This window comes from Puma concolor, chromosome C2, assembly GCF_028749965.1.
Source record: "Puma concolor isolate L17-30 chromosome C2, mPumCon1.1.hap2, whole genome shotgun sequence".
Classification (NCBI taxonomy): Eukaryota; Metazoa; Chordata; class Mammalia; order Carnivora; family Felidae; genus Puma; species Puma concolor.
Window position 1 is genome coordinate 85,772,498 of NC_141675.1, and position 24,520 is coordinate 85,797,017.

At 51.3% G+C, this 24,520-nt stretch overlaps 1 protein-coding gene across 6 annotated transcripts in view; it reads right to left on the reverse strand.

Annotated features, from left to right (window-relative positions):
- Positions 1-24,520, reverse strand: part of TMEM44 (transmembrane protein 44) — a 36,593-nt gene that overhangs the window by 11,375 nt on the left and 698 nt on the right. For 3 of the 6 annotated variants that reach the window (XR_015240220.1, XM_086675039.1, XM_086675040.1), the window contains exons 2-9: positions 21,697-21,823; positions 19,887-19,980; positions 18,667-18,833; positions 18,410-18,496; positions 13,656-13,826; positions 11,582-11,750; positions 9,665-9,769; positions 4,453-4,611 (exon numbers count right to left, since the gene is read on the reverse strand). Coding sequence is in view for 5 of the 6 variants with exons in the window: in XM_086675039.1 (XP_086531165.1) it covers positions 4,481-4,611; positions 9,665-9,769; positions 11,582-11,750; positions 13,656-13,826; positions 18,410-18,496; positions 18,667-18,833; positions 19,887-19,980; positions 21,697-21,823 (1,051 nt within the window). In the remaining variant the exon portion in view is untranslated. The remainder of the gene's footprint in view (positions 1-4,452; positions 4,612-9,664; positions 9,770-11,581; positions 11,751-13,655; positions 13,827-18,409; positions 18,497-18,666; positions 18,834-19,886; positions 19,981-21,696; positions 21,824-24,520) is intronic. The other 3 variants (XM_086675037.1, XM_086675038.1, XM_086675041.1) reach the window with 2 other exon arrangements.

A 24,520-nucleotide genomic window follows, 5' to 3' on the forward strand; every position in this document is an offset into this window, starting at 1 on the left:
AGGGAGCGGGATTTAGCCAGGGCCTTGAAAGGCGGGAGGAGAAGCAGAGGAACGCAGAGAAGAACTTGGGAGCTGGCCCAGGCCAGCAGGTGAAGTGTGCTGGACTTACATTATAAGCAGGTAGAAGCCACAAAGGCCTTAGGGCAGGACGGGCATGGGGCGGGGGTCCGGTGTTGCAAGGATCCCGGCAGGACAGCAATGGAAGGAGGAGAATGGAGACAGGAGGCAGTTAGGAGTGCCTGCGCTGGTCCCGGTGGAAGTGGAAGGCTCTTTCCTGGACTTCGGGGCCAGAGGAAGTTTTCCGAGGGCGGCAGCGAGGCAGACCCAGCAGCCCGGGCGGCTGTGCTATCATGATACTTTTAACAGGTTTGACTCTTGTTTTCCCGATGGAAGCCTTCCTACTTCTAGGAAGTGACTCGGCACTGCTAGCCTCTACTTGCGTCCCCTCCACAAAGACACTCTTACGCTTAAGGGCATGGTGCTAAGTGGGACCTTCAAGACGGACCGGTCCGAAGCTGGGGTTGCAGGGTGAGCATCTATGGGAACGGTGCTCTTCACATCCCAACCTTGTCGGAGCCTTACCACCCTCCCTGCAGTCATTATCTCCACCTTCAGAGAAGGGCCAGAGGAATGAAGGAGTGCTGCCCAATTCCATGGCCTTAAGAGTGCATATCCGAGCCCATCCCCAGCCTGCTTCCCACGATGCTATGTGGAGCACCTCTGGAAGTCTTGCAAAGCACCAGTTGCACCCATTTGATCTTCCCAATCACCCTGCAACACAGGTAGGGCAAGTCTCAGGATACCTATGCACAGGAGAAGCTAAAACTCAGGAGGTCCGGTGCAGGCTGCAAGTCAAAACCCCCGAGCCTGTGTGGTTCCTGGGTCAGGGCTGGGTCTCCTCCACAGCCTGTCTCCCTTTGGGGGCCTTCCGGGGAGCCTCTCTGCTCACCCCGGGGGAAACCAGGTAACTGACCACACATTTCAGGAAGTATTGTTTCTCACTGTCTCACTGCAGGTGGCGCCCCCCTCTGGGAAAGACCCAGATGCATGGAGGGTGTAAAACCACATCCTGGACTTGATTTTTTTTTTATTATTATTTTTTTAATGTTTATTTATTTTTGAGAGAGAGAGACACACAGAGCATGAGCAGGGGAGGGGCAGAGAGAAAGGGAGACACAGGATCCGAAGCAGGCTCCAGGCTCCGAGCTGTCAGCAGAGAGCCCGACGTGGGGCTTGAACTCACAAATCGTGAGATCATGACCTGGGCGGAAGTCAGAAGCTTAACCGACTGAGCCACCCAGGTGCCCCCTCCTGGACTTGATTTTGACCTTTGGTACCTATTTCTGGCGTCTTTCATATTTGTATGTATTTTCTTCTAAAGTTAGCACTTTTATAACCTATATAAATATATATTTATAAAAATATATGTAATAAATGTGTACACAAATATAAATGTATATATAATAAATATATATTTAAAATCTTTTTATTTAATTATATTCTATTACATATATAATATATAACTATATGTCATGTGTGTGTGTATATATATATATATATTTTTTTTTTTTTTTCCTTAAAAGAATGACTTGGATTTAAAAATGGCAAACATCCAAAGGAATGTGTCTTCGTTCCTGGTGCAAAGGCAGGGTTTGGAGAGGGAACGAGCGATCTTGGTTGTCAAGAGACTTAGGCACAGAATTAGCAGGAACACACAAGGACCTGACCTTCTTCAGAGACAGCAGTCTGTGTTTGGCCCTCTTCTCATCCTCCACACATGTACACACAACACAGACTTTGTTTGTTCCATAGACAGAAACAGCCTTCTTGCAAAATTTCTACAAAGCTTCTTCCACCAGGTCTATGGCATTGCTAGGAAGCACAGCAGGGAGAAATGACTAAGCACTCTCGCATCACAAAGCTGGACTCAAATCTTTGCTTGCATCCCAGAGGCAGAAAGAAAAAGAAAAAGCCTTTAAAAAGCACAGGAACAGTTTCAACGCTGGAAGAAAGTCCACCCGGCGCTCAGCACACAGGTGCTGGCTGCCCCGGAAAGCGAGAAGGCCACTCTGGAAAACCTGAGTGGGGCTGGAGGGCTGTTCTGCGGGCTGAGCTAGGGCAGGTGACTTTATAAACATACATTCCTTTTAGCATGGGCAAAAGCCTTCATTTCCATTTGCCTAATTTATCTTGTTAATGTGTATTTATTTATTTGGGGTGGGGGGAGCAGGGAGAGAGGGAGAGAGAATCCCAAGCAGGCTCTGTGCTGTTGGCACAGAGCCCAGCATAGGGCTCAATCCCACGAACCACGAGACCATGACCTGAGCCAAGACCAAGAGTAAGATGCTCATCTGACTGAGCCACCCAGGAGTCCCCCATTTGCCTAATTTAAAAGCGTGACCCTGTCCCCTTGGAACTTATTTAGTTTGAAAAACATGGATGTCTAAAAAGAGATACTAGAAGGGAGAAGGACAAGGACCACAAATCACAGAAGGGCATAAACCTGCCGCCAAGACCAACTTCCCAACGGTTCAAGGTCACTGTCTGATCCTTACCTCAGCTTTTGCTGCCCTTGTTTCCACAGAGCAAATACTGCCTCTGGGTCTCCCCAGCCCCTCCCTGACTCACTGACTTAACTGTCCTTTCTTCTCACTGAACACACTTTGCCCTCAGGCTCATTCTTTCCACTTGAACCTTAGATTTCTGCCAAGGCTGCTGGATCCAGGCTGCCAAGCCACGTGCGCTGGGTGTCCTACAGATCCTGAGACTGGATCCAAGAAATAAACAACACCGAGTGACATGGGGAAACACGGACCCCAAAGGGTCCTCAGTCTGGTGCAGAATTGCTCCCTCAAAACCCAGCTCTTAATGGCTAGCTGTGTTCTGGAATCGAGGGGCAGAGGAAGGTGAAGGTGGCTCAGGCCCCACTCCTAAAAAGCTCATGCCCAGCCTGGCCGGGGAACAAGCCGCTACAGCTCACCAGATGACACGGCGAACAATGGAAGTTGTGTAAGAGAGTCGTGTGTGCTCTGGCACCCAAGGGAAAGAGCCATTAATCTTGTGTGTGTGTGTGTGTGTGTGTGTGTGTGTGTGTGTGTGTGAGAGAGAGAGAGAGTTTGGCGGGATGGAAGTAACTTCACACAGCAGGTGGCATCTGAGTAGGATTCTGACACATGGAAAGAGAAACTGACACACGGGCCAGGGAAAACCCCAGGAAGAAAGCCTGGGTACAGGGAACAGTCCATGACCAAGGTGGACAGCTAGGGCAGTGGGGAGGGGTGGGTGGGCAAGGCACACAAGTCTGGGGTAGTTGTGAAAGGTCTAGAACCTCACATTAACAAATCGGGACTTTATCCCACAGATCAGTGGCTCTGAGTCTTTTGGATTTGGGGTTTCACAACGAGTTCAACAAGTTTGGGGGCTTATCCAAGATGGCGAAGTGGCTGTTTTGCAAAATAAGGCCATTAAAACCAACACCAACCACCCCCTTACTATTATCATCATTTTATAAAAGGGCATTTGAACTCCAAAATAGTAGAACGCAAACCCAGGGTGAAGGACTGTCCTCCTTTCCCCACCCAATCCCTGCCAAAAGACAGTGGACACTCTCCTGCTGACATCATGTGCCCACTACCCTGTCCTTGCTCTCATCTTCCACAACAGGAAACTTCCTCACAGAACAGGGCTGGGAGCCACAGCTGGGGGACAGGCAGTGACCCAAGAGCTCGGACCAGGGAGTTACACCTGTCGCTGGCATCCAAAATATGACATGTGTCTTGCTCACAGATCCAAAAACTCAAAATGATGACAGTGCCAGGCATGGTGTCCACCACGGGGACTCCTGTGTATGACCCTGAGGACACCGCAGGTGTAGCTGCTGCTCCTCTCTGGAAGGGATGCTCCACGGTCAAGTGGGTTTGGGGAACACCCAGACTCTAATAAACGTTAATTACGCGTGTGTTTATTTCTGTAAGACCTGAACATGCGGGTAACTCTTTTTTTTTTTTTTTCAACGTTTATTTACTTTTGGGACAGAGAGAGACAGAGCATGAACGGGGGAGGGGCAGAGAGAGAGGGAGACACAGAATCGGAAACAGGCTCCAGGCTCTGAGCCATCAGCCCAGAGCCTGACACGGGGCTCGAACTCACGGACCGCGAGATCGTGACCTGGCTGAAGTCGGACGCCTAACCGACTGCGCCACCCAGGCGCCCCGCGGGTGACTCTTTAAGATGGGACCATGACATGCAGTGCTTCCCTGACTCATTTGACCGTGGAAACCTCTTCTCAACACACCCCGCGTGGGCGCTGCCCCATGCACGCCCCTTCACTGCTTGGCAGGCGGGAGACCAGCGTGGGCGGATTAGGGCACAGCAGCGCTAGCACCGTGGAAGCCCCGGCAAGTGTCAGTGAAGGACAAGCCATGCACCTGGCGGGCAGCAGCGTGTGAGTACCTCAAGGTCGGAGTTGATGGAGGAGACTTCACAGGAGCTGCTGGAAGACACGCGGGCCCGGATGACCTGAACGGGAGGGTAAGAGGGCGGCTCCTGCAGGTTCGCGTCTCCAGGGTTCATCTGTCCATCGCCAGGCAGCCGGGTGGTGCTGCAGCCTGCCTGCAGGGTGTGTGGGCAAAGGGCAGGCAGGGAGACTTAGTCTACTTTATTTCTGAATTGTCGAAGCATTCACATGCGCTGGTGTTCAGAAGGTACCAAAGGGTGGCTGAGTCAGATGAGCTCGGACTCTTGATTTGGGCTCAGGTCATGATCTCCTGGTTCATGGGATCGAGCCCTGCATCTGGCTCTGTGCTGGCAGTGCAGAGCCTGCTTGGGATTCTCTCTCTCCCCCCTCTCTCTCTCAAAATAAATAAATGAACATTTATGTTTTTTAAAAGGTACAAAAAGGGTGTAGAAGGCGAGGTCCGCTCCCACCTGAATCCCCCAGGCACCCAGTTCTCCCCAGGGGCAACCAGCGCTCAGTTTCTTGTGTATCTGTCCAGATAGTCCATACATAACCTATCGAATGCAGATATATGACTTCCCTAGTTCTACAAAGGCTGCCAGCACATCTACACTCTCCTATGCACCTTTCTTTTTCTCACTTAACAATATGTCCTAGAGATAGCTCTAGAGCAGAGGCTTTTGTTTTTCTTTTTGTTTCTTTTGTGGCATCATGTAAGTGTTCCCAATCTGCTTAACCTGTCTTCAAACTGATGGACATTGAAGGCATTTCCAGTCTCATGCTTGTTTGCTTGGCTGTTTTTTTTTTCCGAGAGAGACAGAGTGCAAGTGGGGTAGGGGCAGAGAGAGAGGGAGACACAGAATCCGAAGCAGGCTCCAGGCTCCGAGCTGTCAGCACAGAGCCCGACGCAGGGTTCCAACCCACAGACCGCGAGTTAATGACCTGAGCAGAAGTTGGATGCTTAAACAACTGAGCCACCCAGGAGCCCTCCAATCTCTTGCTTTTACAACAATGACTGCAATAAATTATACCGTACACCCAAGGTTTCAGGGTTTTTAAAGGACCAATTTCTAGAAGTGGAATTGCTGGATCAGAGGATACATGCATTTGTAATTTGGATAGCAACTGACAAAATGCACTGCATGGGTTCATACCCACCAACAGATGGGGAGGTTAAAGGGAGGAAGAGACTTACAAGATTTCTATCTATCACCTATCTATCTGTCTGTCTATCCATCCATCCATCCATCCATCCATCTGCCCATCCATCCACCATCCATCCGTCCATCCATCCATCCATCCATCCATCTCAAGAGAGCTTCCCCCACAGAGCTCCTGGGGGCTGTCAGAGTTCCTGGAAACTCTGTTGGCCAGGGTTTCAGAGTGGGCAGGATTTGGGTCGTTCCACTGATACATCACAGGGCAACAGCCTGCCTTCTGGATCCACATCTTCCACAATGAAGCACATGCCAAGGTATGTATCTAGCGAAGGGGGTGGTAATCCCTGCCTTGCCTCATTTGAAGGGGTGTCACAGGGCTCAGATGTAATGCCCTGGACACATGAGAATGGCTACTCGTACTGGGCCCCAAACCACGTGGGGCTCTAGCCCTGGATGGGTTAAGTACACAGTTTCACACGAGAGTTGGCTAGACAGGCTAGCGGGCGGGGGGCACGGGCCTCCCAGGCAACATCAACAATAGATTCTTTTTTTTTTTTTAATTTTTTTTTTTTTAAGTTTATTTATTTTTGAAACAGAGAGAGACAGAGCATGAATGGGGGAGGGTCAGAGAGAGAGGGAGACACAGAATCGGAAGCAGGCTCCAGGCTCTGAGCTGTTAGCACAGAGCCCGATGCGGGGCTCGAACTCACAGACTGCGAGATCGTGACCTGAGCTGAAGTCGGACGCTTAACCGACTGAGCCACCCAGGCGCCCCCATCAATGATAGATTCTATAAATTCCTCAGGGCCCGACCAAGTCTGAATCAAGAGGGCAAATGGAGTTTTCAGATGCTCCAAGCCATTGATCCCTAGGACCCCAAGGTCCTTAGCCCCTCAGCTCAGCTGAACCCAGCTGCATCTTCTAGAAGACCCTTCCTTAGGACAGTGCCCAGTGCCCAGGGGGGCCTGCTGAGCAGACAATAAGTGCCCCTGCGGTCCTTGTTGTCCACTTCCAGGTGGCTGTGCAGATGGGACATACATCAATGCACTTGCCAACAGGGGACCTATTTCACCACAACCTTGCCCACTGGGACGTTCTCATGAAAAAAAAAAAAAGGAAAATTTTGCCAACTGAGCAGGCATGAAATGAGCACAGAGAACATGTTCTCTTTTTTTTATTTTTAAAAAAATTGTTTAATGTTTATTTTTGAGAGAGAGAGAGAGAGAGAGAGAGACAGAGCTTGAGCAGGGGAGGGGCAGGGAGAGAGGGAGACACAGAAGCCAAAGCAGGCTCCAGGCTCTGAGCTGGCAGCAGAGCCTGATGCGGGGCTCGAACTCACGAACCACAAGATTGTGACCTGAGCTGAAGTCGGATGCTTTACCAGCTGAGCCACCCAGGCGTCCTGAACATGCTCTCTTTATGAATCAGACGGGCTTTATCTGAAACCCATTCCTGTGCTTCTCTATGAGATCTTGGGCAAGTTACTTAACCCTCTCTGTGCCTCAATTTAAAATCCTAATACAATGATTCATTATTAGACAATAAAACAATATAAATAATAATACTTAATGAGAATTTGCATTAATAATAATTTTTAAAAACCCAACCATTTATCAAGTGCTTCCTTGGTGTCAGACATTATGCCAAGTAAGAGGCAGTGTTGCATAGTGGTCAAGGGCATAGACTCTGAATCCTGGTTCTGCCACTGACAAGCTGTGTGACCTTGGGCAACTTGCTTAATGTCTCTGTGCCTCATTTTCCTTATCTGTAAAATGAGGTTAATACCTCAGGGGTTGGCGGTGAGGTTTACGTGAGTATACAAAGCACGTAGACCAGTACTCTAAGCACTATGCCCAGCACAAGAAGCATCACAGAAGTGTTGCCTGTTATTATTTTCTCAGAGACTGGCAAATAACCTTCAATAAACAGGCTACTGTAGAAGGGGTGCCCCTAGCCCTGGACGGCCAGGCTGCAGACTCCCTGCTGGGAGCTGTCTCAGGGACACCACTCGCCCTCTGGTGGACACGGAAGGAAGAGGCCAAGTGCGAGTATTTGCTCAAAAAAAACGTGCCAGAGGCCTCAGTGGAAGAGAATGAGAAAGAGGGACACACTCTTCTTTAATGGAGTCTGTTCTGCAGGAAGAATCCACTCAAGCTTCAGGTATTGCGTTAGAGTGAATGCAAGTTTTGCACTATCGTGTTTCTGAGGTTTGAGGATTAAACACTTCTAGTGCAAAACACTGGCCAGATGCTGCCGGGGTTCCCTGTGCCCTCCCCGGACTTCCCATCTAAGAGGGGTTTAATGGCCGAAATGGGCTCTCAAACCTGTGGGCCTGTGAAAGCAGGCACTGAATCTCCCTGAACACACTTATGTCACATAGCGTTACTTGCACCCACTTTCCAAGGAACCACAGCAAAGACTGAAACCTATCTCTCAGGCCCAAACTCTCCGAGCACCCGTATGTCCCAGCTCCTACTGAGCCCCGTATGAGCTACCTACCCTCAGTGGTAGCTGAGCGGCGGCTGCTACCACTGAACTTCATGCCACGCTCCAAACATCCTTTACTGATGGCCTGTGGCCCGAGGCACCAGGGTCTCGGCAAACCAGACAGACAGAGGCAAAGTTTCTACCCCAGCAGGAGACAGACAACAAACAAAAGTAAAAGACAGCGAGAAGTACTTTGCAGAGCATTTAAAAAGGCACATTTAACATAGAGAAATAGCACAGAGGGGTGTGGGCTACTTTTGAGTGTGCAGTCCGGGGTGGCTTTTGGAGAAGGTGACATTTAGGTTGAAGGAAAGGAAGGAGGCAGCCATATAAAAAAAAAAAAATGGGGAGGAAGAGCACTGGAGGCACAGGAACGGAGGGAAATCCCAGGCAGCTAGGAGGAGTGAACGAAGAGAGAAGAGACGAGGGCACAGAGAGAGAGGGAATGCTCCGCTCGTGGGGCCTTGCAAGTCTGTGTAACTTTAGAGTTTCTTCTGTATGAAATGGGAAGCCAGAGGGTTTCAAGCCAAGGAGGAACACAAGGAATCGCCCCTCCTGGCTGCAGGGTGCAGGTGGCGGGGGTGGGACAAGATTAACAGCGGAGACGGAAACGAGGTAGGAGGCTGTGGGATCTATTTTACACCAAGTAAATAGGAGACTCACACACGGACTGGACGGGCGTAGGCATGCACTGAGGGGGAGAGAGGAATTCATTTCCTAGGATGAGAGGATGGGGGAGGAAGAGGGCATGGAAATCCCACGTTCTGCTCGGACACCGCAAGTGTGAGATGCCACGTGGGGACGGGTGCCCAGACTGAACACTGAGGGGAGGAAAGCATGGGGAGCTGGGAGCGCGAGCGCCCCATAAGCCAGAAGCAGCCAGTGGCCGAGTGTGTTGAATCTCAACAAAGACAGAGCTAACCCAGGATTTAGTGACCCTGAGGCCACTGGAAACCTCCAGGAGAAGTCGCAGTGGGTGTGGGACGACGGGGCGGACTTCCTGTCAGCTCTTTCCCTCACTTCTCTAACGTTCTTGCTCCTGGGAAGCCCTGTGTGCAGGCCGGAACCCCGGGAGTCATCGGGAGCTCTCAGCCTCTCTCACCTTACACCCTCACGCCCCCAGCACTCTGCCCGCCAACCCCCCACTTGGTCTCTGCCTCTCCACCTGCCCCAGCCTTGCCCCTGCTTCAGGCCACACCACCTCTCACCTAGACTTATCGGCGCCCCTCACTGCCTGCCTTGTTTCTACCTCCTCTCCCCTGGTCTGCCCCCCAACCTTGCCGGAGAGACACCTCTAACAGGCGCATCTGACCCTGAGTCTCTAGTCCTGATGCCTCCTGGACTCCTGTCCCTCAGGATGACAGTCAGGTGGCACGGTACGAGGATCTCTCGCTTGCCTCCTCTCCACCCTTTCATCTGTCCCCCACTGAGGCCTTGGAGACCTCCTGCCTCCTTTTACATGCTTTCTTGTCTCATCCTGCCCATCCTGCAGCTAAAGTGTCACCTCCTCCGGGAAGCCTTCCATGACCACTCCCCACCCCTCTGGACTCCGGCCGCTTACCTGCTGCACGGGCTCGATGGTCAGCTCCATGTAGCGACTGATGGCTGCCATTGTCCTCAGTGATTTGCAGGGTGGTAATGTGGTGAGAGGCACCCAGTCTGAATTCTTTCAAGTGGAGACGGGGAGGTAAAAAGAATTCTCAGTCAGGAGACTTTTTCTAAAAACAAGATCCCGTTCCTTCAAAAGCCTCTCTAAAATATTATTTCTGTTTTTTCATGGCCCATCTCCCTTTCTGCTTCCTCTAAGCTGTATCTTATCTCCGTCTTTGATGTCACAGTAGGTCAGGGGTTCCCAAACTTTGTTGCACAGTGGAGTCACCTGGGCATCTTAGAAAACAAAACAACTGATGTCTAGCTCTCCCAGCAGACGCTCTGATTAATTGGTATGGGCGTGACCTGGAGAGTTTCAAAGCCCCTCACTCCCCTGCAGATGATTCTAAAGTTTGGGCCAAGTTTGGGAATCACTGCAGTAGGTGCTAAATGCTTTTGTAAAGCAATGGTTCTCAAACATTAGTGTGCATCAGAAGCACCCAGTGCACTTATTAAAACACCCTCAGTCTGGGGCGCCTGGATGGCTCAGTCGGTTGAGTGTCCGACTCCTGATTTCGGCTCAGGTCATGACCTCAGTCTTAGGACTGAGCCCCTTGTCAGGATCTGAGCTGAGCTTGCTTGGGATTCTCTCTTTCCCCCTCTCTCTCCCCTCCCTTGCTCTTTCTCTCTCTCTCTCAAAGTAAATAAAATTAAATTTAAAAAAAATAAATAAAGCACCCTCAGTTGAAGATTGGGTAGGGCTGATGGAGCCCTAGAATTGCATTTCCTGCAAGTTCCCAGCCGATGCTGGTGTGGGGACCTCACGTTGAAAACCATCGCTCGTAAAGAACCGTGGAAGCCATTGCAAAGGCTCTGTGTCATCCCTTCAGGATGCCAAGCCACACAGGGCTCTCTCTCTTTAAATACTTTAGCTCCCTTTGGGGATAGAATTTCGTCAAGTTTCTAGAATGGAATGAAAATAACCTCCCATTAGAGCCTCCACGGGAATGTGGAGCTTTGGTCCAAGCTCTTACATAAACCCCTTTACCTTGGCCGCGCCCACCACTATCTTCTGTTTCGTTAACTCAGTCAGATTACATTGTTAAACCTAGAATATTCGAAGGGATGGACCCAGTTCACTCACTCACCTTCTCTGGAAGAAAAACAAGGACAGTGAGGAGCCTAGGTAACAGGTGAGATTTTTTTCCTCAAGAAATTATCTTAGAAAAGAGGGAGCTGCCTTATGTTCAAGTCCTTACAAGCACTCTTGTATCATGAAGCAATTTCTCAGCTTTTTGGAACCAAGGACTTTTGACAAAGACAAACTGAGAGAGTAAGTTCTGCCTACTTAGGTCACCTGTTAAAATCGGTAAGGAGACAAACACATTTTCTGGTACGATGTATATGGGGGATGTTACTGTAAACAGCACCTTTAAAGATCAGCTTTTTGGCAAGATCAACTGAAAAAAAAAGGGCTGTGTTAGTGATGGTGACGATGTATACGTCAGAGACGCATGTGCAACTAGGAATACGTGTTTTTATGAAATAGGGTAAAATCATATTATTTCTAAATTAACCTATTAATTTATGTAGTATGTGAACTTATATATATGAGGAAGTTACTAACTAGCTTAAGCGGACATTTAACTATCTCATCTACATTGCTCAAAATACATTAAAGTTTATTAAATGATCTCAAAAACCCATTTAAAAATATGTTGTAGTTGGGAAAGTGGAAGATCCTATTTATTCAGGGCATCCTTAGCACTGGGCATAAACAGTAGCGTTTTGGGTTTTTGTTTTGTTTTTTTTCATAAAAAATAGTAGTAGTTTTTTAAAGTGACCAACTGCCCTAGCTCGAGAAACGCCCAGCATCCTGCGCACAGACCCCGGTGGGCCCAGCAGTTTTCCAACCGGCGAGACCTTGCCTCCTGGCTTTCTTCCTCTTTGTCTGTGCAGGTCAAAAGGGCCTGGGTGTCGGGGCTCTCTCTGGCTTCAGGGGCAAACCCCAAGGCCCGTCTCATCTTGCTCTTCATCACCCAGGAAAGGAAAATGATCTGAGAGGTAGAGTTAAGGTGCAACAAAGCACAGCATTTCAGCCACCCAGGGCTACCTTCGCCTCTGCACCCCGAGGGCTCTCTCTCCCCAGATGATCCTGCCTGGGTGGGCCCCAAAACAGACATGAGCTCATTTAAGAACAGAGCCAGGTCTGACTCTCTCCACATTTCCCCCACGAGGACTCAGCAGCCAGCAACACCTTGCCCCCCAACAAGCACTCAGTAAATACTTGTTAATCAAAAGCATTTTGAAAAACACCTTCCTTGAAGGGCTTGGCTTGTCTCTTGAAGGGACAGTACATGGAGTGGGTTGAATAGTGTTCCTCCCCTGACCAAATTCATATCCATCTGGAAACTCCAAAAGTGACTTCATTTAAAAATAGCGTCCGGGGGAGGGGCGCCTGGGTGGCTCAGTCAGTTAAGCGTCCGACTCTTGGTTTCAGCTAAGGTCACGGTCTCAGTTTTGTGAGTTCTGGCAGCACAGAGCCTGCTTGGGATCCTCTCTCTCTCCCTCTCTCTGCCCCTCCCCCACTCATTCTGTCTCTGTCTCTCTCAAAATAAATAAATAAACTTAAAAAAAAAATAGGGTCTTGGGGCAACTGGCTGGCTCAGAAAAGCATGCAACTCTCAGGATTGTGAGTTTGGGCCCCACGCTGGGTGTAGAGATTACTTAAAAATAAAATCTTTTAAAGGGCACCCCGGTGGCTCAGTCAGTTGAGCGTCCGACTTCAGCTCAGGTCATGATCTCACAGCTCATGAGTTCAAGCCCCACTTTGGGCCGTCAGCGCAGAGCCTGCTTCAGGTCCTCTGTCCCCATCTCTCTGCCACTTGCTCTCACTTGGCCTCAAAAATAAACATTTAAAAGAAAATAGGCATCTCCCCCTTAAAATAAAATATTTTAAAAAAAGGGGGGGGTGTTTGCCGATATAATTAAGATGAGGTCACAGTGGATTAGGGTGGACCCACAGAGCTATGTGAAGGGAAGAAGAACATGTGATGACTGAGGTAAAAAATGAAATTACACTGCCCCAAGCCCAGGAGCACCAGGAGCCATCAGACGCTGGAACAAACAAGGGAAGATTCTCTCCCAGGGCCTCCGGGAGAGTGTGGCCCTGCCTGGACTTCGGCCTTGTAGCCTCTGGAACCGTGAGAACACATTTCTGTTGTGACAAGCCACCAACGTTGGGTAACTTAATAGGGCAGCCCCAGAAAACTAGTACAGCACAGGAGAAAATCACAGTTTCTAACGATTTCTAAACTATTTATGATAAATCCACAGGTGCTTCATACACAAATTACCAGCTGTCCACCTCTCTATCTGCCCAATGTCAGAGCTTAGCTTGCCCTTGAGGTTCTCACGTCAAGGTCACTGGGGTGTCATCACATCAGGCGACAACCCCTGGGGAACCAGAAAACAGTCATTGACAAAGGGCAGCCCTTGTCAGCTTTGATCTCTGCTTCCCCAACCCAAGGTTCCAGTGCCAAAGACAACAGAACGGGATGATCACCCCTGCGTGGCAGGTCAGCTTGCAAAGCCCCTTCCTAGCCTTGTGAGAAAGACAGGGCAAAGATGAGGAAACCGGGTTCACAGGAGGGTTGGGACTGGCCCATGTGAGGAGCAGCACTGAGACTGGAACCTGGGTCTGCTCCTGGGGCCTGCACACCCCCGCTTGCGGCTTCTCAGAGCTCCAGCCAAGAGATAATTGCTCCATATAGTATATATATAAAGGGAACAAAATACAAAATTGCAAATGATTGCCATTGCATCTGTCTGCCCCAGGCTTCAAACCTCCTCCCTGGCCCCCCTGGGAGAGAGTGCCATCTAGCCATAAGGAAGGAGGGCACCGCAGGGATAGGGGGAGATGAGACACCAGCAGCCGAGCCCCCTAGGCCCAGCGTGGATACAGAGAGGTCCAGTGCAGCACGGCCGAGGGAGGTCAGGAACCAGGGTGTGGCCCGAAGCAGGTACTCAGGCCGCCGGTCATGGGCCACAATGGCCGAGGCATAGAGGAGGCCCGCCAGGGCCGACAGGAGCCGGGTCCACAGGTGGATGGAGGGAAATGCCTTACCCTGGCACTGGACAGAGAGAGGAGGGAGCTGTGCAGGAACACTGCTGTCCTCCAGCCGCCTCGGAGCAGGATTCTAAGATCTAGGCCTTTGGTCCTGCCCTTGGCAGGTTGGAGCGCAAGCCTTCTGCCCATGGCCAGTCCCCAAAGGTGCTGCTTCTATTAGGTTTCCAGCTTTTGCTCAAGCTGCTTCCTTTACCTGGTGAACTCCTATTCATGCCTCAAAACCTGGCGTAAGCTCAACTCTAACAAACCCACCCCCCGCACCCCCACACTTAGGTGGCATAGTCGGCTAAGTGTCCAACTCTTGGTTTCGGCTCAGGTTGTGATCTCAAAGTTGGTGAGTTCGAGCCCCACGTTGGGCTCTGCCCTTCCCCCACTTGTGCTCACTCTCTCTCTCTCGAAATAAATAAATAAACTTAAAAAAAAAAAGAAGCCTTCTATACACCTCCACCCTAACAGGGGTGAATAACTCCCATTCTAGGCTCCATTACACATGACACATCTCAACAGAGGGCTCCTGAAAGCAGGGCTGGGGTCCTGCCCATCTCGGCACCCCTAACCCCTGGCACTGGGTAGTGGCTCATGAGTGTCACCTGGGAGAACAGGAGGGACTTTTGATGAAATATGAACAGGTAAGGATTGACTTCTCTTCCTGGGACCACCAATCCTCAACCTGGCCAGCCGGAAAAAGTCAGGACAATTAGAGGTGACATTCTGGAAGTTTTGAAGCCAAGGGAATATTTTTGGAGAAAGAGTGATGGCAATATTGGTTAAAAAAAAAAAAAAGAAACATATTCAATATTTATATGTTAAATACCTTTTACAGGTATGAAGTCACCTTATGTATACATTTATATGTATATACACAAATACTGTATATTTTCAATTGTATATAATAACATAGTATATTTAAATCTATAGAAGTATAAATTATATGTAATTTATTTTACTCATTAAATAACTGTATTTAGAGATATACAGGTATTGGCTAGAGATTGAAAAACTTTCAGAGGAAAAAGCAAGGTTTGGCTGATTTTCCCCATTTTTATTTTAACTCTCAAAAAGATTCCTTGGGAGTGTTACACTTTCCTTTGCATTTCTTCAGGTTTGGTTCCCAGGGTTTCCTGTTTTTGGTTATTTTGTTTTTAGCCTTGCCCTGAAGACTGGTTAACAGAGACAGCAGCCAGGCTGGGGAGGGTGGCCCCTGGCTTGTCGGCCCCAGAGGCCCTTCCCACCTGACACAGCCCGGGAAGCAGCCCTGTCCCCTTCCACCTGACTCAGCCCAGGAAGTGGCTCTGTCCCAGACAGCACTGTTGTGGTGAGAAACCCTCAGGGGTCCCCCAGGCTACTGACCCCCATTTATAGAGGACACTGATGGCCAGTGACTTGCAGGGTCAGGGCTGGGAACTGCCTTCTGCCTCTTGACTCACACTTGCTGCTGCTCTGCGTGGGCTCTCTGCCGTCATTCATGTGCCAACCCGCGCACAGAGCTTACTGACTTCAAAACTCCATCTCTCTTCCTGGTCAGTCCTGGGGCCTGTTGGGTTCTGTCTGCCTACACGCTGGACACTCTGTAGGTGCTTAGCAGCTGCTGAAGACTGGGACTGGCTTGCCGACTGGAGATACGGCAGGTCTTTGTCCAGCACATGTGGGCTTCGTCTGGCTGGTCACACAGAACTCAGGGTGGCTACCCGGCGAAACCATTGCGGGGCGCTCGAAGCAGGACGTGCGTCAGCTCCTGCAGCAGCGACGGGTCCCAGTGCTGCCAGCACAACCCCATACTGGTCAGTGGGTGGGTCATGCCCCTTGCTCTGTTCAAGCACTCCTGGAAACTTCTTCCACCAAAGCCACCCAGCCATTCTGCAACTCAGCACCCCCAGCAGGGGTAAATTAGAAGCAGCTTCTGGGGATCTAGGGTTCAAGGCCATGCTGGCTAGGCTGCCTAGAACCCCCCAAACCCTGCTGAGTTTCTCCCTAATAAGGGGACCCTAGCTCTGGGTTCTTCTTTATGGAACCAGAGATACTCACGGCTGGCAGTGCCTCAGAGATTGCCCAACTTTATCCTTAATACAATCTAACTCTATCTTCCTGCCAAGGGGCCATCAGGCTTGAATGCCTTTAGTGATGGGGAGTCCACTAGCTCCTAAGGCAAGAATAACAATACTAATTGCTCTCAATATGCCAGAAGCCATGCAAAGCATCTAATCCATAAGTGGGATGTGGACCCCCCATAACCTCTCTCCACTCTTGGTTTTGCTTCTATTTCTCAAGACCACAGAGAACAAAGCTGCTCTTTCTGCCCCCAAACGGCTCTTCTGGTTCCTGCATCCATAAGCTTCTTTTTTTCCAGACCAGATTATGTCACTCGCTATCATCATTATTATTATTTAAATGTTCATTTATTTCTTTTGAAAGAGAGGGAACACACATGCATGCGCACACAAGTGGAGGAGGGGCAGAGAGAGAGAGAGAGAGAGAGAGAGAATCCCACGCAGGCTCTATGCCGTCAGCCCAGACTCCGACTCAGGGATCCATCTCACAAACCATGAGCTCATGACCTGAGCCAAAATCAAGAGTCGGTCGTCCAAACGACTGAGCCACCCATCCAGGTACCCCTTAGGTAACTCATTTGAGAGTGTGCTGGCACCTACCATGAGCAGGCTCCCAGCACCTGGAATACAGGGGAAATAAAACAGACAAGACCACTGCTCTCATGGCGCTGATGTCCTACCTGGGACCAACTTGGTAAATAACTGAAGGAGCTAATTTCAGGTTGTGACCAAGGCCGTGAATAAAATGTAGCGGAGTGAAGGTCAGTGGTGGGGCTGGCCTGGGGCTATGTTAGGTGGGTGGTGTCAGGGGTTGAACCGTGTTCCCCTCTCTCAAAAGATGTTGAAGTCCCAACCTCCAGAGCCTGTGAATGTGGCCTTCTTTGGCAATAGGATCCCTGCAGATGATCACGTTAAAGATGAGGTCATTAGAGTGCACCCTCATCCAATATGACCGTGTCCTTATGAAAGGGAACCCTGGGCACAGACACGACCAGAGGGAAGGCCATGTGAGGACACACACAGGGAGAAAGAACGCCATGCGAACACTGGAGTTGCGCAGTTACGCGGCCATCAGCCAAGGAACTTCCAGAAATTTAGAAAGAGGCCTGGAAGAGATCCTTCCCTAGCGCCTTCAGAGGGAGCACGGCCCTGCGGACACCTTGATACTGGACTTCTGGCCTCTAGTACTTTGAGACAATACGTTTCTGCTATTCAAAGTCTGTGATACTTTCTAATGGCAGCCCCAGGAAACTAATACAGCCAGGCACTGTACCAGCCCCTCTGAAGGTGTTCACGTGATGCAGCTTCGAGCCCCACCGTCCCAGGGGCTCCCCACTCTCCCCTCCCTTGATCCGGAGGCAGCGCCTTTGCTGGGAGGCCCCATCACCCGTGAGGTTTGTGGCCATGACAGCACAGGCATCAGCTTCCTACCAATGATCAACTAAGCACCTGCCCCCCCACACCCCAAATCCTGGAACTGCTTTTAAATGATGCTCTGGGGCAAGCGGTTTCTTTAGACCTAGTGATGGCCCATCATGTTTCCGGTGTTAGGCCTGGCCATTATTCCTGTCAGGGAGGCCCTCCCGGCACAGCGGAGCAGTTCTGCACACCCACGATATCTTGCTCTTCCTGCCTCAGTGGCTTTTCCCGCGTGCTCTCCGCCTTCCCTCCCTCACCTCTGCCTCCTCCAATCTCGCCTTCCCTTCGGAGCCAACGGGAAGCGTCTCTGGCCCCGTCCACCAGGCAGTGTGAAGTTTTCACCCTCACTCATAGGAATAGCATAGGAGCCTTCTCTCCCTCTTGCGAACCCCCTAACACCTGATTCTATCTTTCTTCGAGCATTAAAATAACCTGCTTTTGGGGCGACTGGGTGGCTCAGCCGGTTGAGCATCCAACTCCTGATCTCAGCTCAGGTCATGATCTCATGGTTCTTGAGATCAAGCCCTGAGTAGGGCTCTGTGCTGGCAGTGTGGAACCTGCTGGAATTCTCTCTCTCCCTCTCTCTCTCTCAAAATGAATAAATAAACATTTAAAATATTCTGCTTTGCATTTCCATGTCTTCCATGAGACTGGGAGCTTCCCAAGGGTAAGCACAGCATCTCCCGTCACATCTCCAGTCACATCTCCAGTCACATGTCAAGTCCCCTACAGAACTGGCCAACACAGGGCTTTCCTCACCCTGGATGCCTGGACAGTATCTGCAGCAAAATGCTCCCAGATGGAATCCCAATACCTGCAGGATTCTCTCCTCTAAAACCTTCTCGTTTCCTAGTGGAATGTTTGTTTATCGAACCCCAATGCCTTCTTCCTGACAGCCTGCTTTTCCTTTGCTCTGGAGAGAACTCAGTGCGCTCCCCTGTGAGAGGCTCTCGCAGACTTCAGGACCTCCCCTGGGTGGGCGGCCCACCCCCTGCACGTGCACACATGCACACACACGACACAACCCCTCCACCCCAGGACTCGGGAGCTCGGAAGACGCTCCCAGATGCCCTAAGACCTGCCATGGCGACCCACAGCCCCAGCCCCGACCCAGCCTCACGATTCTGGAGAGCGGGGGGATTCGGGAAGCCCAGGAGCCGAAGGCAGCGATGGCACCCAGCAGGTAGCCGAAGATTTCAGTGTTGTCCTGAGGGAACAGGTGATACACTCAGCACCCTGAGGAGACAGCCCATCCTTTCCCGCTTTTAGTATTTTCTGGCTAGGGCTGCCCCTGCCCCTGCCCAGGGCATTTGTTGGGGCCGTGAAGAGGGAAGGGAATGCATATCCCCAAGCCCTCCTGGGCAGGCTCGGCCTCACCTGCAGCAGGCTCTCCAGTAGCCTCCGCTGGGGCCCTCGGACAGGGCCTGACGCCTTCCGGACGGTGGCCCAGAGAGCCCAGCCTGGCCCCAGGCTCAGCGGCAGGGCCAGAGCAAAGACACTGGCCCTGAGCCGCTGCCTCCTCTTCCTCTCCCGGGAGCCCCGACCTGCAACAAACACCAAAATCCCACAGGCCCCTGGGGTCTAGAACTCAACGGAGAGCTGCATCTCCCCGGTGTGCGCCCATCTCCGATGCCAGAGCGGGTTCCCACGTTGCTCGACAGGCCAGATCCTCTCCACCCTTCAAGGCCCCGTAGCTCTGGCACCCCATTGGAGGAGTCTTTCCTCCCCACCACCTCATCCCACCCACTCGCACGACTGGCGCTCTTCTCCTTCCTCGGCCCTCAAAGCATTTTCTTTTCACACGTGTCTTGCACACAGAGTTGCCTCTGCGAGACTGGAACCCCCCGAGGGCCGGCAGTTTCTGTAATCTCCACAGAGCCTGGCACAGAGCTGAACCGGCACAGCTTTGGAGAATGCATCACGGTGTTTGTGCCAGGGCCTGAAGCTGTGAGCCAAAAAGGAGCACGGTCTTGGAAGTCTCCTTAAAATATGAGACAGACAGTCCTCCGAGAACTGTAGTAGGAACACGTCTCCTCTGGGCAGCGCTGAGCAGCTTGGGGATCTTACGTTACCCCACTGATGCAAGCACTCCCCTTTTGCACCACGGCGGGGGCACACGGCTGCCCCTTCTCAGAACGCCCAGTCTGGCATACTCAGGGCGACCCATCCTACCTCAGTAACTTCCAGCCCCCACTCTGCCTGAGGTAGCCTGCGCCCATTCCTGGCATCCATTTCTGGAAGTTACGGGGCTGTGTTTGGCCAACCCGGGTTCACAAACTGAGATATCACTGTTCATCCCCCCAGTCATGCACACCCATCCTCCTGGCCTTCGCTCATGCTGTTCTTTTCACCTGGAATACCCTTCCCTGTGGCCCCTGGTCTAACGTCACATCCTTCCCTCTGGCTGCCCACGGTGTGCACGCACCTCCTCGCAAGCAGCGTTAATGACCGTTTAGGGCCCCGTCTCTCGGCCCTGGGTGGGGTCTCCGAGCTCATTCATGTGTCCGTGCCTGGCAGGGGCCCAGCTGAAGCCTGACAGGGAGTAGGCGCTTGGCGCCCTGATGAATGAAGACAGGAACAGATGGCCACACACTCACCCAAATTAGACTTCAACTTGGAGCCGCAGACCGGGAAGAGGATGAACACAAAGTTCACCAAATCAACAGCTGCTAGGTAGGCACCCGTGAAAACCTGGGGGCAAAGGAAATAGAGTCATGGCGTCCAAACATTCTCCAGCAATCACAGCACCTGTCATCCTGGATCTCCTCTGCCCCTGATGAGGTACTTCCTCCGAAGCCGCCTGCCAACCCCAGGAAAGGCTGGTCATCACCTCTATTTGCCTGACAAGGAGAACGGGGTGCTGAAACGAGCAATCCCTTACGTGGAGGCCCATCCGCAGAACCCGCCCTCCATTTCCCATGCCGTGCTCTTTCCGGTACACGGTTACTCTTTGCTGTGTGACTCTGGCCCAACCGCTGGACTTCTCTGGGCCTCTGTTTCATCGTCTCTAAAACAGGGGGAGTCATGGTGCCTCTCTCAGTGCTAAGCAGATTACATGAAGCACTACAGGGAAAGTGCTTAGACCAGCACCGGCAAGCAGGAAAGCACAAGGCTCCCACCCACAAACGCACCAGCTACTATGCCAGTGTAACAGTGGTGAAGAGCAAACTCTGGAGTCTGGATCTTGCCACTGTTGCTTACTGGATCCTTCCCAAAGTTGTTCAGCCGCTAAGTCTGAGTGTCCACATGTGTAAAACAGGGATAAGGAGAGAGCCTACGTCCTAAGATAATTCGAGGATTAAATGACTGATTGCGTGACAAGCCCTCATTGCCAAGCACGTAGTGAAGGATTTTTTTTTCTCTTTACATTTATTTATTTTTGAGAGAGACAGAGACAGAGCACAAGTTAGGGAGGAGACACAGAATCCGAAGCAGGCTCCAGGTTCCGAGCTGTCAGCACAGAGCCCGACGTGGGGCTCGAACTCACGAACTGTGAGATCATGACCTGAGCCGAAGTCAGACGCTCAACCCACTGAGCCACCCAGGCGCCCCCGCAGCGAAGGATTTAATAAACATCAGCTACTATTCTTGGACTCGGGCTGAGCATCATTGGGTTCCAGCAGCCAATGAGAATGGGCACCCAGAATGAAAGGTGGTTTGTTTGTGAGACAATACTGTTTGAAGCAGGGTCTAGAACTCCCAGGTGTGTATCCCGGCCATGAGGCCGCCTTCCTCCATGTCTACCTGGGTGGGTGCCAGCCCCATGAGGTGCCTCTCCAGGGCTCATTCCTTTGGGATATGTGTTTTGGGACAGGCCCCATCTACACAGGTTTGAGGGCCTAGACTTCAGAAGAGCTTGAAACTGTTTCTCACTTGCCCCAAGGCCTGCATTACCACTTGGGAAAGCACTCAGCCACCCCTGTTTGAACTGAGGCTGGGCTCCAGGCTCTAAAAACAATGACCACAACAATCGCTACTTATGGAGCATCTACGAGTGCCAGCTGCTGTTTTAAGGGATTGGGGATACGGTAGTGAATACAAAGTTTTGCCCCCGGAGAACTGGCACACTAGTAGTTCAATGAGCAACAGACACACTCAGTAAAATAGATGGTGTATTGGGGCGGGGGGGGTCCGCTTTGGGAAAAAACGGAGCAGGACGAAGGAGTCCGGAGCACCTGCGGTAGAGGGAGGGCACAAGTCTACCCGAGTGCTCTGGTTAGGCCTCATCGAGAAGGTGACTTTTGAGCAAAGACTTGAAGGAGGTGAGCAGTGAGCCCTGTGGCTATCAGGGCAGGGGCACTGGGCAGGGGCAGACAGACCAACAGGGGCGCGGGCATGAGGTGAGACCGTACCTCAATGGCGAGGGAACTAGACAGAAGCTACTGTCACCCTGTGGGCCCTACGCACCTGGATCGTGAGCTGTCTGGCCAGAATCGCTCCGATGGTGTCACACAGGCTGGTCAGGAGGCAGCATGCCGCGCACAGCGCTGACTGGTCCCGTCCGGATTTCTTTGTACACCTCAGATAGAGAAGCCTGTGGTGACAGACGGGGGTGTGGATGGGTATGGACGGAACGCGGGAGCCATGAGTGGGTTCCCAATGCAGGTGTCTGCAGAGGGCAACTGTGATTTTGTGTCCTCGTGAGGCACTCTCTCCCCCAGATATTCAGCAGGTATTTCTGAACTTAGTTTACAGATGGGAAAATAAAGGATCAAAGACTCCAGAACCAGCCCATGGCAGGAGCCAGACCTGCCTCCCTAACGAAGAGGCATTTCTTTCCTCCTACAAATCTGGCCAACTCAAGTTCATGACCCACCACTCAATGCTAACAAACTAGCTATGGGGTTTTATTTTTTGAAAGGAAGCTTGTGGGTTATAAAAGTAACCCAATCACTGTGGTTAACTGCAGAGTACAGTTAATTGCCTAAATTAAAAAGGCAACTTGTTTCTTTTCAATTCAAGTGAAATCCTGCTAAGGAGTTCATGTGTGCAGTGGGGCGGCTGTGCTTTTGCTGGCCCTTGTCAAGTTGAGCATGTTCTTTTTTTTTTTTTTTTTAATTTTTTTAACGTTTATTAATTTTTGAGACAGAGAGAGACAAAGCATGAATGGGGGAGGGTCAGAGAGAGGGAGACACAGAATCTGAAACAGGCTCCAGGCTCTGAGCTGTCAGCACAGAGCCCGACGCGGGGCTTGAACTCACGGACCGCGAGATCATGACCTGAGCCGAAGTCGGCCGCTTAACCGACTGAGCCACCCAGGCGCCCCGAGCATGTTCTTAACATACACGGAGAGCAAAACTCCTTGAAGATGCCATGGCACTTTGGGCTGACCTCTCCCTAGAGTCGCCCACTGCTGGTTTCTCTCCCTTATTCCCCTCTTCCTGCCCCACCCCACTCCCCTAGAACAAGCACAGAAAGGCACAACAGGATGGAAGGAGTCAGAGGTCTCTCAGAAACACCTGATCGGATCTCAGAAACACTTTGTTCTAGATGTTTCCATGTTACATATCTGGGCCGGGATAACTGCACTTCTTGTTTTATTTCCATCAACCACAGGGTGGTACTCACTCCTCACGGTTAGACTGTTTGCCTGGTTCTGAGGGTCGGCCCTTGGGAGCAGGGGATGGGGATGGAAGGCTGCTGGGTTCCAGAACATTTCCTGATCTGCCAGACGAAGCCCAGAGCTCACAGTGAGAACAGCAACCTTTCATCTAGGCCCTGGGCTCCTGGCACCAATTCAAAGCCTAAGCGTGAAGGCTCTAGAGACTCTCTGAGTTGGATTCAGATTAGAAATAGTTTATTTCAGGGCGCCTGGGTGTCTCCATCGGTTGAGCGTCCGACTTCGGCTCAGGTCATGCTCTCACGGCTCATGAGTTCGAGCCCCGCGCCGGGCTCTGTGCTGACAGCTCAGAGCCTGGAGCCTGCTTCAGATTCTGTGACTCCCTTTCTCTCTGCCCCTTCCCCTGCTCATGCTCTGTCTCTGTCTCTCAAAAAAACAAAGGTTTAAAAAAAAAAAAAGAAAAAGAAAAGAAATAGTTTATTTCAACCCTCCCATTAGAGAGTGGAGAAAAGTGAGGCCGACGGTGACCAGCTGAGCTAATGGCCGACCCTCTGGCTTCACATGTGGAGGCTTTCTCTGTACCCTGCTGTTCTTTAGCCATTTCCCCAGCCCTCGGGTCAGGGATCCGGGCTGACCCTACCCCAGGCCACACACAGCTCAGAGGATACACATTCCCCAAGGACAAGAGGAGGCTCAGGGATGGCAAAGTCCTGACAACAGATGGGTGTGTCCAGACTGAGGCAGGCTGAAAAAGCAGATTCGGCTCTCATCAGACTGACTGGCTGGGCATTCTCAACGGAGTTACCTAACCTCTCCCACCTTCAGTTTCCAGCTCAGGAAATGTCTAATACTGCTGACTTCAGGGCGGCTGTGAGGACCAAATGAGATAACGCACAGAGAGTGGCTCGTTGGTGTCCACCTCTGATCCGGACAGTTTAATCCTCACAAGTCTGCCCCTTTCGAAAAGGGTCTGGTGGTCCGGTTCTTTCCATTCGCTAGGGCAAGTTAGTAAAGCTGTCAGAACCTCCAGCTTCCTCGGGGGGTAAATGGGAGTAATAACGGTCCCTCCCTCGTGGGGTTGTGGCAGGGAAGACATGAGCTAATAAATGCAACACTAGGCCCACGTTAAGTGTTCCAAGTGTCTTTTCATTTGCGTTCCAATGACTGGGTAGGGGGGTTGCCAGATCTCTGCAACAATATCAAATATCATCTTAAGAGTGCCTAAGATGAGCAGGTGCCAACCTCCCCCGGGGTGCTGATCCTTTCTCCTCTGCCAGGGAATACTTGGGTTGCACCAGCTTGGGACAGGGTGCACGAAGACCTGGAGGCCATCTTTAGCCAGACTTCATAGAACCCAGGTTATGGTGACCACCTGACCAGATGGCTCCAGGTACTGGCCAGAGTCAGATCACAGCCAGTCCCCCTCCCCAGATCAGAGGGCCTGGGGTAAAGGGAGACCAGAAACGCCAAGAGCCTTGTCCAAGGTCCTTGCCCTCTGCCAAAGGTTGGTGGCAGGACAGGAGCAATAATAAGGATGTTTAATGAGCACATACTAAGAGCTTTACGGAAACTAACTCATTTAATCCTGCCATCCGTCCCATCAGTTATTAACCCCGTTTAGGTGAGGAAAATGAGGCTCTGAGGCTTTACAGCTTGCCCAGCTCACACCTC